The 13637-nt window shown below is 44.9% G+C and overlaps 1 protein-coding gene across 3 annotated transcripts in view; it reads left to right on the top strand.

Annotated features, from left to right (window-relative positions):
- The window catches only part of HDLBP (high density lipoprotein binding protein), an 86920-nt gene that overhangs the window by 49084 nt on the left and 24199 nt on the right, over positions 1-13637 (top strand). For all 3 annotated transcript variants that reach the window (XM_074964210.1, XM_074964214.1, XM_074964211.1), the window contains exons 6-19: positions 2148-2354; positions 2932-3147; positions 3969-4175; positions 4482-4589; positions 5268-5372; positions 5960-6038; positions 6825-6964; positions 7318-7422; positions 7858-7971; positions 8398-8484; positions 8654-8785; positions 9849-10067; positions 11188-11409; positions 11725-11943. In XM_074964210.1, the coding sequence (XP_074820311.1) occupies positions 2148-2354; positions 2932-3147; positions 3969-4175; positions 4482-4589; positions 5268-5372; positions 5960-6038; positions 6825-6964; positions 7318-7422; positions 7858-7971; positions 8398-8484; positions 8654-8785; positions 9849-10067; positions 11188-11409; positions 11725-11943 (2160 nt within the window). The remainder of the gene's footprint in view (positions 1-2147; positions 2355-2931; positions 3148-3968; positions 4176-4481; positions 4590-5267; positions 5373-5959; positions 6039-6824; positions 6965-7317; positions 7423-7857; positions 7972-8397; positions 8485-8653; positions 8786-9848; positions 10068-11187; positions 11410-11724; positions 11944-13637) is intronic.

Below are 13637 nucleotides of genomic sequence, written 5' to 3' on the forward strand. Positions count from 1 at the left end.
GGGCTGTAATTAGATGACTAATCTAGTTTTGCCTTGCCTCTTTCAAAATGCACAAATGATGAATTGCGATGGAGACCAGGCTTGAAATAGGGTTCAAAGCTAATTACAGGCCATGGTGTAAACTCCTCCCCAGCTAGATCCCTGCAACATCTGCTGTACAAACAAGACACTGCACCTGGAGAGAATGCAGACCCCTCACAAGAAGCTGGTATTGTCTGGGAGACAGTTAACTGTTAGCATAGTATATACATACAGATAAATCAGGGAGGTGAAGGAGAGGCATTACTAGATAGGCTGCAGTGAGTTACAGAAAGTAATAGAATCAGGGGTTTCTGATGACACAGCTTACAAGTGGGGCTTGAGTTACCAGAACCCCATAGATGCAATTGTTTCCTCCTCTCACTTCTGCATATTTTTATAATCTGTCTGAGGACAAGAGTATTATCAAGGCTTTCTTTCTATTTTTTAACATGTCTCAGCTCACTTTTGACTTGCCATTAAGGTTTCTCAAATGAATTTCCAGTTGAGGCAGTTGCCAGTGATAACACTAACATACACACCACAACATTACCTTTCCACCCACACATCGCACCCAACCAGATGGCAAACAATGATACAAGCTCTAGAATAGGGTGCATCTGGGAGTGCTGTAGAAGAGCACTTTTTGCTTGACTATAGCACATTTGGGGACATTGGGTTAAGGTTTCCTATCGCACTTGCCCAGAGTCTTTGTCCACCCCTTCCTCATCCCTGGTTTCCAAAAAAAAAAAAGTAGCAGGCAGTAGAGTTGAAGCCCAAGTTGTGTCTGGGCTATCCCACTAAGGATTTTTGTGTTTTCCTTGACTTTCAAGGGTGTGTGGGGGTGTGTGTAACTTCTAAAGTCTTAATATACATGAACTGGCATCAAGAGATCACATAGGGTCATAAGCCACCAAGATAGCAAAAAGGGTAAACACTGAAGTGATGGGATATACAAGAAAAGGAAATATTTCCAAGCACATACCTAACCCTTAATGATTTTCATGCAGGTTGTAAGGAGAGTGGTCACTTTGGATAGGCTATTACCAGCAGGAGAGTGAGTTTGTTTGTGTGTGGTTTTTGGAGGGGGGTGAGAGAACCTGGATTTCTGCAGGAAATGGCCCACCTTGATTATCATACACATTGTGAAGATAGTGGTCACCTTTGATGGGCTATTACCAGCAAGAGAGTGAGTTTGTCTGTGGGGGGGCGGAGGGTGAGAGAACCTGGATTTGTGCTGGAAATGGCCCAACTTGATGATCACTTTAGATAAGCTATTACCAGCAGGAGAGTGGGGTGGGAGGAGGTATTGTTTCATGGTGTCTGTGTATATAATGTCTTCTGCAATTTCCACAGTGTGCATCCGATGAAGTGAGCTGTAGCTCACGAAAGCTCATGCTCAAATAAATTGGTTAGTCTCTAAGGTGCCACAAGTCCTCCTTTTCTTTTTGCGAATACAGACTAACACGGCTGTTACTCTGTAACCCTTAATGGCAGATTCAGAGAATAGGTTCTGAAAAAGTAGCCTCTACAGTCCTGGGATGACTCCAGGAACAGGGCCTTTCACTAGCAGAGCACATGTTCAAACATATCACTTGAGTAGTGAGCAAAGATTACCATCTAATAGCTGTCTGCTCTCTGTGAAATAAGTATCGTCTTGATCGAGTCCCTAGTGACAAGTGCCCACATGCTAAGGTCTTGACAACCTTAGCAGCAGAGGCCAAAAGTCTGAATCAACACTCACCCTCAAGGCATTCTCTTTAAACTGTAGCTGCAGTACAAAGTTGCTTGCTCTGCTACTGCCCATGGTGTATCTTGGGGACTTTGCCATCAGCAACTAGGGGACTTCGGTCTCCAGAGCTTCCTTTTTGTATTTCTTACAAAATCTAAATTAACTCAAAATACTGCTATTTGGGTGAGGAAAGCAATTAATCTTTCATTTTTGTTAGTAATACAGGCTCCACAGAGGGAAATCATCAGTATCTTATTTCTGAGACAGAATATAGCCACTGGCTAAGGGGACTTGTCTTGTTCTGTATCACCATCCTGAGAGGAACTAACTTGGGTCATCTATTTCTGACCATGACAGATGAGCGTACTCATTCTAGTGTTTGGTTCCTTTGTTGCAGGCTTCAGCGACAGTTGCTATTCCCAAGGAGCATCATCGCTTTGTCATTGGCAAGAATGGAGAGAAGCTGCAGGACCTGGAGCTCAAAACTGCAACCAAAATCCAGATCCCCCGCCCGGATGACCCCAGCAACCAGATCAAGATCACCGGCACCAAGGAAGGAATAGAGAAGGCTCGACACGAGATCCTGCTGATCTCTGCCGAGCAGGTATCTGAGTGGCACCTTCATTTTCCCTGCCTCCTGGGAACAGGTAGATGCATGCTGTCACACAAGATGGTGCAGCCTCATTGTACAAAAGGACCATAGTTCAGTGGAAAGACAACATTGTGTTCAGTGGTCAAAGTGCAGCTCTAGGAGTTAGGAGCCCTGGCGTCAAGCCCTGAGTGCCACTGGCTTTGTTCCTCCACCTTTCTGTTTCTATAAAGATGGATAGGGAGTATTACCATTTTAAAATGCTATGATATCCTTGGGTGAAAAAGGCTATAGGTGCCAGGTGAAAGGAGGAGGGGTTTCATGAATGGGAATGGGGTCATGATATGGGTATTAAGGCTCTTACTGCCCATATTTGTGCCAATTACAGGAGCTGAAGATTTAAGGGGTAGATTTTAAAAGGAATATGATCACAAGGGATACTTGTATCCAGGGGTATAGGGCACTCTTGTAGAGCAGTAAGAAGTCATATTTGAGAATTCTGTTCTCCAGAGTGGGAACTTTCCAGCACACTTTACCTCGAACATAGCCATGGAGCTCTGTGATTAATCTGTCTGGCTTTGCCTTTGTAAAGGATAAGCGTGCAGTGGAGAGACTGGATGTGGATAAAGTGTACCACCCCTTCATTGCTGGCCCTTTTAACAAGCTAGTGAGCGAGATCATGCAGGAGACAGGGACACGCATCAACATTCCACCACCCAGCATCAACAAGACGGAGATAGTCTTCACAGGTGAAAAGGAGCAGCTGGCCCAAGCTGTAGCACGTATTAAGAAGATCTACGAGGAGAAGGTATGGGTGCTCTAGAGAGAATCTCTCGCATTCATAACTGCCTCTTCCTCCCTATGTATGTTACCATATACTCCTCATGTTGGCCTGTTATCCTTCCCAGTAAAAGTTACATTTGTTGGATCTGGTTAGCAGTGTTGCCCATCTGCTGTTAGAGAAAAGTGGGTCTTGTGGTGGTGAGGTATTGAATGTTCAGCTTCTTGTGGCAGGCTGACCACAGAAGTTTTAGGAGTTGCATCTGATTTAAATTTTAAAAAAACAAAACCCAAAACTGAGGGAAGGAGGAATTTTAGGACAAATGGGGCTTGGAGACTAGCTGGCTTGTTACGATAGCTGCAGAGTACATGTCTTTCCTGTTAACTTTCCATTAGCTGCTATTGACATTCCAGCTATGAATTGCAGGACTGCTCCCCCATGGCAGATTCTGAATACTGTACCTTTGCTGAAATCCCTAGCGTATAACTCATGTACTTATTGCAGTTTGGGTATCACCTTGAAGACACAATTGGGAATCAGGGTAGGTATGATATACATGTGTGCATGCAAGTATGGTTGTCCTTGCCTCAGGGAGTTTACAGTCTAATAGCAGATGGCATGCTTTACTTCAAAATCCTTATACGCACCAGATTTGATCATAGATCCTGGCAAGAGCCTAACATTTTTTTAATTTTTTTTTTTTAAATTGTCCTGGATTATCCTACAACTGGTTCATTAATTCTTTGCCCAGAAAGGAAGGGTAAGGAAGAGTTTTACTGTATCTGGTGGCGTCCCCCCTTTTCTTTCCCTGCCACTTGTGATTGCCCTCACGCCTCTTCCCCACACAGAAAAAAAAGACTACGACCATCGCAGTGGAGGTGAAAAAGTCCCAGCACAAATACGTCATCGGCCCCAAGGGGAATTCCCTACAGGAGATCCTGGAGAAAACTGGAGTCTCAGTTGAGATCCCACCCACTGACAGCAGCTCTGAGACGGTGATACTGCGTGGCGAGCCTGAAAAACTTGGGCAGGCATTGACTGAAGTCTATGCCAAGGTAATGCATAAATAACATGTCAGCTTAAGTTGCCAAGCCATGACTTTTAGATTTGGGGGGGGGGGGGGGGCCCATAAGCAACTTTCTGCACTGCTCTGGCTTAAAAAGCATAGATTTGAATGGATCCCAGAGCATTTGGAGGCCATGAGCATCTCCATTATGCTCTTGTATATGGATAACTAACTTGAGAACTCTGTACTAACAAGGCTGGTGCTGAGATGCAAGCTGCAATAGCCCTTGTATGGTGGGTATGTTGTGATGTGCCTTCATAGTCACTTTGTGTTCATAGTCTTTCCTCTTCCATAGGCTAACAGCTTCACCGTCTCCTCAGTCTCTGCCCCCTCTTGGCTTCACCGTTTCATCATTGGAAAGAAGGGACAAAATCTGGCCAAAATTACTCAACAGATGCCAAAGGTATAGACAGTTCATGGCAGCCTCACCCACTCCACTCGACTCCTCTGCCTTCCCTTAACAAGAGATGGTCTCTGTCCTTTCTCTCCAAACCTCTCTAAAAGGGTCTAGATTTCTGGTAAATACTAGACAAATGTCGCTACAAATGGATGAGAATGGAGAAGAGAGCATACTTCTTTACAAGATGCTCTTGCAGTTGGGATCAGTAATACCACTTTTCCCTTCAGAATATCTCCTTTTTATATAGGTTCAAATAACCAGTAGGACAGGTTGAACCCTTCATATGGAAGTTTGTACGATTCTTATTAAACAACCACAAGATGTAGTAATTGCATCACTATATGGTGCTGTCATCCAAGGGCTTCAAAGGGTGAGTAAGCTGATTTTTGTCCCTCTGTAAAATGGAGATCATAGGTGGAGTGAATGCCCAAAGTCACTGTGGGAGTCAGGAGTAGAACTCGGGGCACCTGCTCTAGACACTCAACCATGTGGCCTTTGATATAGGTGGCTGTCCCTTCATAAAAATAAGCAAAGGATAACCTGCAACTTGTGTACTCCCGAAGTGGGAGGGAAACGAACCAGCCTTCAGCAGCAAAGATGGATGGCTTTGTCATGGCCAGCAGCATTGATCTGGGTTGCGTGTCTTTGAAGCTCTTACGGTATTCCTTGTTTTGTTTAAAGGTTCACATCGAGTTCACTGAAGGGGAGGATAAAATCACCCTTGAGGGACCCACAGAGGACGTGAATGTGGCTCAGGAACAGATTGAGGTCATGGTCAAGGATCTGGTGAGTTGGCTTGTTGTAGCTTCAGTTGGGTAAGACTCCGAGCTGTGGTAAAAGTAAGAAGAATGCGGAGGTGGCAGTAACAAGAAACAAGAGCTAGCTTGCATAGCCTCTCTTTTTTTTTTTTTTTTTTTTTTTTTTTTTAAATACACCCCCCCCCCCCCGAGGGGGGACAGGGATGTGACAAAAAGCAAGCAGTCTAGAGACTTTGTGCAGTGAGTTGAAATTAAAGCATTCATCATGAAGCGTCCTCTCTCTCTCTCTCTGCCCCTCAGTAATTTGCCTTAAGACTTGCTAAGAGATGGAGTGGTGTTGATCAATACCAGAAGAGTCTTCCGGGTGGTGATAGCTGCACAAGAGAAGGTTTTCACTTTAGGATTGGTGAGACTGCATGGGGGCTTAGTGTTTCACACACTGGGCGCTACTAGTACAGACCAGAGTAACTTAATGGCACTGTTCAACTCAGCAGCAGTAGGAGCGTCTTTGTGGTTAGTTGTCAAAGGCCTAGCATTGATATTCAATTATTATGGACAACAGATGCAAGAACTTGTGCTCTGCAGTCTGCCTAACGCTGCACTGCTCTTCTGCAGATCAACCGGATGGATTATGTGGAGATCAGTGTTGACCACAAGTTCCACCGACACCTCATTGGAAAGAATGGAGCCAATAGTGAGTGAGATGCCTTTTTATGGGCAATTTAATATGCTCTTACAGCTGTATTTTATCCATCTCCTTAATCTTCATTAGACAATGGCTGAAATTCCACGGGCCGTGTTAATATCACTTGGTGTCTTTACGCTGATCAGCAGCTTCTCAAAAGGGCTATTCGCTCAAGGAACATTAGATGAGGAGCAAGCTGTAAGGCTTATTTTAACTCTTTTTGAAGTTGTCCTGGAGGATTAGATGGGTGTGAAACCTTCATCCAAGATGAGGAGCTTCCCTCCAGATCAGGGTGGAGAGTTAAACCTTTCCTCTTGAGTTAACTCATAGAAAAAACACTATATTAATGAGCTGGGAAGATGGTCCTGGAGGGTAGACTGAGTTCATGCCCATTTGTGCCTGCAGAAGGAACATCTGATTTAAGTTGTTGTTCCAGGAATAAAAGTGGCAGATACTGCATTCCTTATATCTGTGGGCACTGTGCTTTCTGTCCTTGTAGGTTCTTGCTGGATGTTTTCTATTGTGCAATAGACAATCCTGCTTTTGCTGAGCTCACAGGTGGAAAAGCTTTACCTCACCACCTCTTTTTAAAAATCCCCATCTTCTACTTCCACCCCCTGTACTTGACTAACTCCTTTTCAAGTGGCTGAAGCCTCTTTGGAGAGGCTGGCCTAGGGTTCAGGTAATCCCTGTATAAGAGAGCTGCTGTAATGATACCACCTAGCTTTCAGTCCTGCACTGGTAGGTGTGACAGAATGGACAAGTGTTTGTTTCAGTAAAATCCTTTTCTTGCAGTTAACAGGATCAAGGACCAGTACAAGGTGTCTGTGCGTATCCCTCCGGATAATGAGAAGAGCAACTTGATCAGAATTGAAGGAGACCCTCAAGGTGTCCACCAGGCCAAGAAAGAGCTGCTGGAACTCGCTTCACGTATGGTGAGCAATGAAGCACTACACAACTGACTTTGACTAACAGAGACCCCCATTGGCAATGTGTCTGTACCATTTTTTTATGTCTACTTCTGGAATTAGAGCAAAGGTGACCTTTCCCCACAACCAGCACTTGTGTACCATACTGTACTCTTGCTGGAAGCGGAGTAAATTTAATGTCTGTCTATGGGTGTTTGAGTCCACTTTTCAGCTTTAGGGAAAGGTAACTCTGGTCTGGCATAGAAGATGAGTTCTGAAAGACGTGACTGCCTGATCAATTGCCATGTAGCAAAATGGAGTAAATAAAGGGCATGGAACTCATCCTGATGAAAACATAATTGTCATCTATATGTTGTCAGGAAAACGAACGCACCAAGGACCTAATTATTGAGCAGAGATTCCATCGAACCATCATTGGGCAGAAGGGCGAGCGGATCCGGGAAATCCGAGATAAATTCCCAGAGGTAAGGCTTCTCCTAGCAAGCTGCAGTTTGCAATCTGTGTGTGAATGTCCCTCCTTTTTGAGGTGCTCTTATATTGGGGTGCTGACTAAAATCTTTGTATCTGGCTGAATGAATAAATTGTGGTGGTCCCCCACCGGCCTGTGGGTCATCATGGGGTTAGAACCTGGGACCTTTGGCACCAAAAGCACAGGCCTCTACCACTTGACCTAAAGGCACAACTCTGTTAGCTGGTAGTGGATAAGAGCCTACTACTCCTGTGTACCAACCATTAGAGGGGACCCTTAGCAAGAATGTTCTTTAACACAAAGACCCTTTCTACTGAAGGGTTACTGATTCTTGGGACAGAGGAACTGTGCTGTGCTATGGATCTTCTATCCTGCCAATCACACCTTTGCATGTTATGTGATTCTGCCATTAAGTGACCATTTCTTGCAGGTTATCATCAACTTCCCAGACCCAGCACACAAGAGCGACATTGTCCAACTTAGAGGACCCAAGAATGAGGTGGAAAAATGCACAAAGTACATGCAGAAGATGGTGGCAGACCTGGTATGAGAGCTTCCTGTGTTATCTTCCCCACCTCCCAGTCTTTAGTTTTGGGACAGAGGATAACTGTGTGCTGACATCACACTTAAGCTTTGTCTGAAACCTTAGAATATACAGCAGATGGGTGAGACACCTGCATTGTGCTGATGTTTAGTAATGAAGGGACAGCTCTTCTTACAGTGGCTCCAGGATAACTGAGTGAGAAGGGGATCCACCTCCCAAACCCATAGCTTCAGTCTGTTTCGAGTGAATTTACTTTTCTGACCTTCTCTCATGAGCAGTCAGGCACCTTCTAGGCAGAATGGTAAACAAAGAGGCTCTTTTCCAGGTGTTTTAAGAAATCCTAACAAATAGAAAGGGTGAGGCATGACCAAGCCTGTTGTGACTTCATCTCGTCAGCGAACTAATTCTCTTCTTTCTCTTTGTAAGGTTGAAAACAGCTTTTCTATTTCTGTTCCCATCTTCAAACAATTCCACAAGAACATCATTGGGAAAGGAGGTGCCAACATCAAAAAGGTGAGGTTGCTACTGGCCGTCAAATGTTCTACAAAGTTCCTTTGTACTCTCTGCTTTCAGATACCGTCCAGTCATCAATCCCACCTGCTCAGTGGTGAAGTAAAACTTAACCTTCCAGAGCTTCCTCTTGCATGCTCCACCTCAAACGTGTATTTGTTTCTTATTGCAGATCCGTGAGGAAAGCAACACCAAGATTGATCTCCCGGCAGAGAACAGCAACTCAGAGACGATCATCATCACTGGCAAGAGAGCAAACTGTGAAGCCGCTCGCCACCGAATTCTCTCCATCCAAAAAGAGCTGGTAACAGGAACTGGTTAATTTAAGGTGTTATAAATGGAGTACAGAGGCCTGACAAAACATGGGTGTCTTGACAAAATTCACAAAAACAAAGCAAACAAATTATACAGGAGATAGTTAAACTTAAAGAATCCAGTCTCTTATGTGTTGAGTTCATGGCTTGAAGGTTAGCATGCTTAAGATCAAAGAGCCCAGCTTCTCAGCAAAAGATACTTATGGTCCTTTCCGAAGAGGTTCTTGTCTTAGGCCTAATTGTCTTGGCAGTTTCTTTAGGCAGGCCTCCGTATCCAGCTTGCTAGGTTGCGGATTCTGAGAGCTGATACTAAAAATGCCATATTAAAGACAGCTGAACTCAAGGAAACTTTGAAAGAATTTTTTTTTTTTTTGTTCAAATTCTGAATGTTAACAGTACTAGCAACTGAACTGCTTAATAAAATGTTTAATACAGAGGTTGCTTTAATTTGAGACCAATCTCCCCAGATAATTGAAGACCACCGAATTGGACTGAGTCCTCAAAACATAGCAAGCTTTTTCAGGTCACCAAAGTAGGCAAAGAAATCTACCTGCCTAATCCTGAGAACATTTAGGAAAGACAAGTCCAGGATACAATTTCCAGTGGCATGTAGTGCAGCCACTTGTCTCCATGTGGAGGTTTTCATGAATCCAGCCAATACTTCTGACCAGAATCTTATTGAATCTGCATTATTCACTTCTCTTCTGAAAGAATCATCATCTACTAAAACTTTTTTCTTTGTGCCCAAACGGTAACAGTGCCGGGGGGGGGGGAGGATTACTTTCCCCAGTGCCCATTATTGTTCTGGGAGACTGGCATGTGCTAGCACATCCAGCTGCTGCTTGGCAGATATTGCAGATCCTCTGCTCAGATTTGCTTCTTAATAAGTGGTTGTGTGGTCATCTCCCAGTACTAAAATCCCAATAATCTCAGTATTCTGATATCTGCAGAAGAGGAACAGACTGCGTGGGTCTGCTTCCCCCTCACCCAAACAATCCCCTCCCAACAGCTTGCCATACAATCCAACCTTAATGCCCTGGCTTCTTCTCCTAGGCTGACATCACAGAGGTGGAGGTCTCCATCCCCTCCAAGCTCCACAACTCCCTCATTGGTGCCAAAGGTCGCTTCATTCGCTCAATCATGGAGGAGTGTGGTGGGGTCCACATCCACTTTCCCACAGAGGGCTCTGGTAGTGATACAGTCACCATCAGGGGCCCTGCTCAGGATGTGGAGAAGGCCAAGAAACAGCTGCTGCATTTGGCAGAGGAGAAGGTGAGCCCTGCGACTAGGTAGAAAGATCAGATCCAACCACAGTCTCTTCCCTCTTAATGTATGATCAATCCCACTCTGTGTGCCTTACCACAGGGAGGTGCTGGGTGGGGTGGACAGTGTAAGGGGGGGCCCTGTCTTTTGGGTCATTATACTCCTATTGTAAACGCAGTCGGAACATTGGTACCACTGCTCCTAGGACAAGAGACCCTGATCCTGGTGGTTTTTGAGTTAGTAAAGAACTAGCTACTCTGCCAACAAAGTGACTTAACCCCTTTGTTTGATCTGCCCTTTGCTTAAATGTCTCTTTGGGTCAGGATGAAGGAGTAGAAATGTCCTCTTCTCTTCTCCCCCCCCCCCTTTCCCCCCCTCCCTTACTTGGAATTGAAGCACACTGGTGTGTGATTGGAGTTGGTTAAACTCCAAGAGAGGCAACTTTCCTTCACTCCTCCCTCCTGTCTGGCCTTAGCCTATGCCTACAAATTCCAAATGAGTGGCATTCTTTTTTTTCACATCCCTTGATATAATTATGGATGTAATTAAGGTCTCAAGTGACGGGAGTTACTCTAAGATGCATAACTGGCCACTTTATTTATTAACAAAAACTTTCTTGGAAATGGCTGCCTGGTGAAAGTGCTGTGTACTCTCATGTTATGGGCCAGATTCACAGCTGCAGTAAGCCTGCGTAGCTGGCCGGTAGCGTGACACTGGCTTATCCTGCTATGGGTCTGGCCCATGTGAATGAGCAGTTCTCTGGCTCACTTAGTCCTGCTCCTGTCTCCTCTCAGCACCATTTAATCCTGATGCATTCTTACTGGATTGTGTTGTGACATATCAGAAGTAAGGTGACATCCTCCCAAATGCAAGTTCTCATGGTGCGAATATTCTGATGCCTGGAGAATGTGAAGTAACATCTTCTGATTTCAGATACCAGAATTCTTCTAGTTTGCTTTTACTTTGAAAGATTGGATTTCTAGGCTGTGACACTGGTCACACTTAGCCAAATGTGCATGTGCACAAACTTATTCCAGAAGTTTCTCCATATATTCTGATGGTGAAATAATTGTGTTTTGCAAGTACTCATTTGTGCTTTGTTCTCTGTGCGGGGGCTGACCTCTATTAGCAAACTAAGAGTTACACAGTGGACCTTCGTGCCAAGCCAGAGTACCACAAGTTCCTGATTGGCAAAGGTGGTGGCAATATCCGCAAGGTGCGTGATAACACAGGGGCTCGCATCATCTTCCCAACCTCTGAAGACAAAGACCAGGAGCTGATTACCATCATGGGGACCGAGGGGGCTGTCAAGGAGGCTCAGAAGGAGTTGGAGGCACTCATCAAGAACCTGGTGAGGGAGGCTTCCTCCATTCACTTGTCTTTCTACCCACACTTCCCATGTGTGCTTCTCTGCAGCATAGGTGGTAGCAGGTGCTAACCTGTCAGTTGGGAGGAATTGTTTGGCCCTGGATAAGGATAACAACATGTCTATTTGGGAGGCCCTGGTAGGAGCTCAAGAATTAAGATATGCATGTTTACACTGCACACAACCCACTTCTCTAATGATAGAGGAGTGGTCCCACATTGTGAGCTATGGAAGGGATTTTCTAATCCAGAATTAGAGTATAATGAAGAAACACCACTGTGTAATGTCTCCTCTCTGCAGGATAACGTGGTTGAGGACTCCATGGTGGTGGACCCCAAGCACCACCGACACTTTGTAATCCGGAGAGGGCAGGTTCTCCGTGAGATTGCTGATGAGTACGGTGGTGTGATGGTCAGTTTCCCCCGCTCTGGCACCCAGAGTGACAAGGTCACCCTCAAGGGGGCAAAGGACTGCGTGGAGGCTGCCAAGAAGCGCATCCTGGAGATCATTGAGGACCTGGTGTGTGTCCCAGCAGGCTTGTTTTAAGAAGCAACCGTTCTGTTTCTTACACATGTCACAAGTACCCCCCCCCCCCCAAAAAAAAAAAATAATAATAATTCCCCTGCTCCATGTAATGTGGAGGGTCCTGTTTCTGCCCAGTCTCTGACCTGAGGAACACTGTGGCAGGTCACATGGGCCCCAGGTATTGGCACTCTGTGCCTGGGTCAAAACCTAGGAATATCCAGGGTAACCCCCTATTTAGATCCTAGCCTAGGAAAGGTGCCTAGCCTCCACAGCGGCCTGGCTGGGAGGAGATATACATCCCCTTTTGGCCTTCCTTAGCTAGCTGTTGGGGGTGGCAGTTTCTTCTTGGCCAAGATTCTGCTGTGTTTCCTGTGCATTTCAGTTCCTTAATGGTTAGGAGTCCTCCTCTGCTCAAGGTCCCAGCCTCCCCTCTCATTGTAGGAGCAGAAGGGTGGTCGTTAGGGGTCCCTAATTCTCTTCTAGGTATCTTTCTGGCATGCTCTGTTCAGCCCTTTGCTGTCTTCTGGGGGAGGTGAGGAGCTGTACTTTCAACACTGTCTTATTAAAGGGTAGCTTTCGCTTGCTCCTGACTCTCTAGCACATACTGATCTGGGAGATGGTGCACAGAGCACTTCAGGCATTGGGTACTAACTTTGGGGTTCCTGGCTCAAGAATTGGAGCCAGTCCTCCCAAAGCTGGCTCTTACAACTCACCAGCGGTTAAGTGCCTGTGCTTTTGTCCTTGCCTCCATGACAGGCTGTTCTCCACCCTCCCTCCCCCTGAAGAGCCTCTTGAGGGAGAGGTATGAGAATGGAGTTCTGGTCTGTGGCCATTAGTCAGGTGTGGGGTAGCATTTGGAGGACAGGCTGCCTTTTGTTTCTTGGGCGCGGAGGTATGAGGGATTCTGGAAATGTATTGGACAGAATAATTGTTGCTCTGTCCCAACTCGGGCTGTCGATTAATCGTAGTTAACTCACACAATTAACTCAAAAAAATTAATCCTGATTAATCACACTGTTAAACAAGAGATTACCAATTGAAATTTATTAAATATTTTGGATGTTTTTCTACATTTTCATATATATATCTTGTATTCTGTGTTGTAATTGAAATCAAAGTGTATATTTTGATTACAAATATTTGCACTGTAAAAAGATAAACAAGAAATAGTATTTTTCAATTCACTTCCTACAAGTAAGGTAGTGCAGTCTTTGTCCTGAAAGTGCAATTTACAAATGTAGATTTTTTCCGTGTGTGTGTGTGTGTTACATAACTGCGCTCAAAAACAAAACAATGTAAAACTTCAGAGGCTACAGGTCCACTCAGTTCTACTTCTTGTTCAGCCAATCACTAAGACAAACAAGTTTGTTTACATTTACAGGAGATAATGCTGCCCTCTTCTTATTTACAATGTCACCAGAAAGAGAGAACAGGCGTTAATTAAATTTCTGACTGAACTCCTTGGGGGAGAATTGTATGTCCCCTGCTCTGTTTTACCCTCATTCTGGCATATATTTCATGTTATAGCAGTCTCAATGATGACCTTGCACATGGTTTTCATTTTAAGAATACTTTTTCCACTGCTGATTTGACAAAATGCAAAGAAGGCACCAATGTGAGATTTGTAAAGATAGCTACAGCACTCAATCCAAGATTTAAGAATCTGAAGTGCCTTCCAAAATCTGAGC

This window comes from Natator depressus, chromosome 9 (genome assembly GCF_965152275.1).
Source record: "Natator depressus isolate rNatDep1 chromosome 9, rNatDep2.hap1, whole genome shotgun sequence".
In the NCBI taxonomy this organism is placed as follows: Eukaryota; Metazoa; Chordata; order Testudines; family Cheloniidae; genus Natator; species Natator depressus.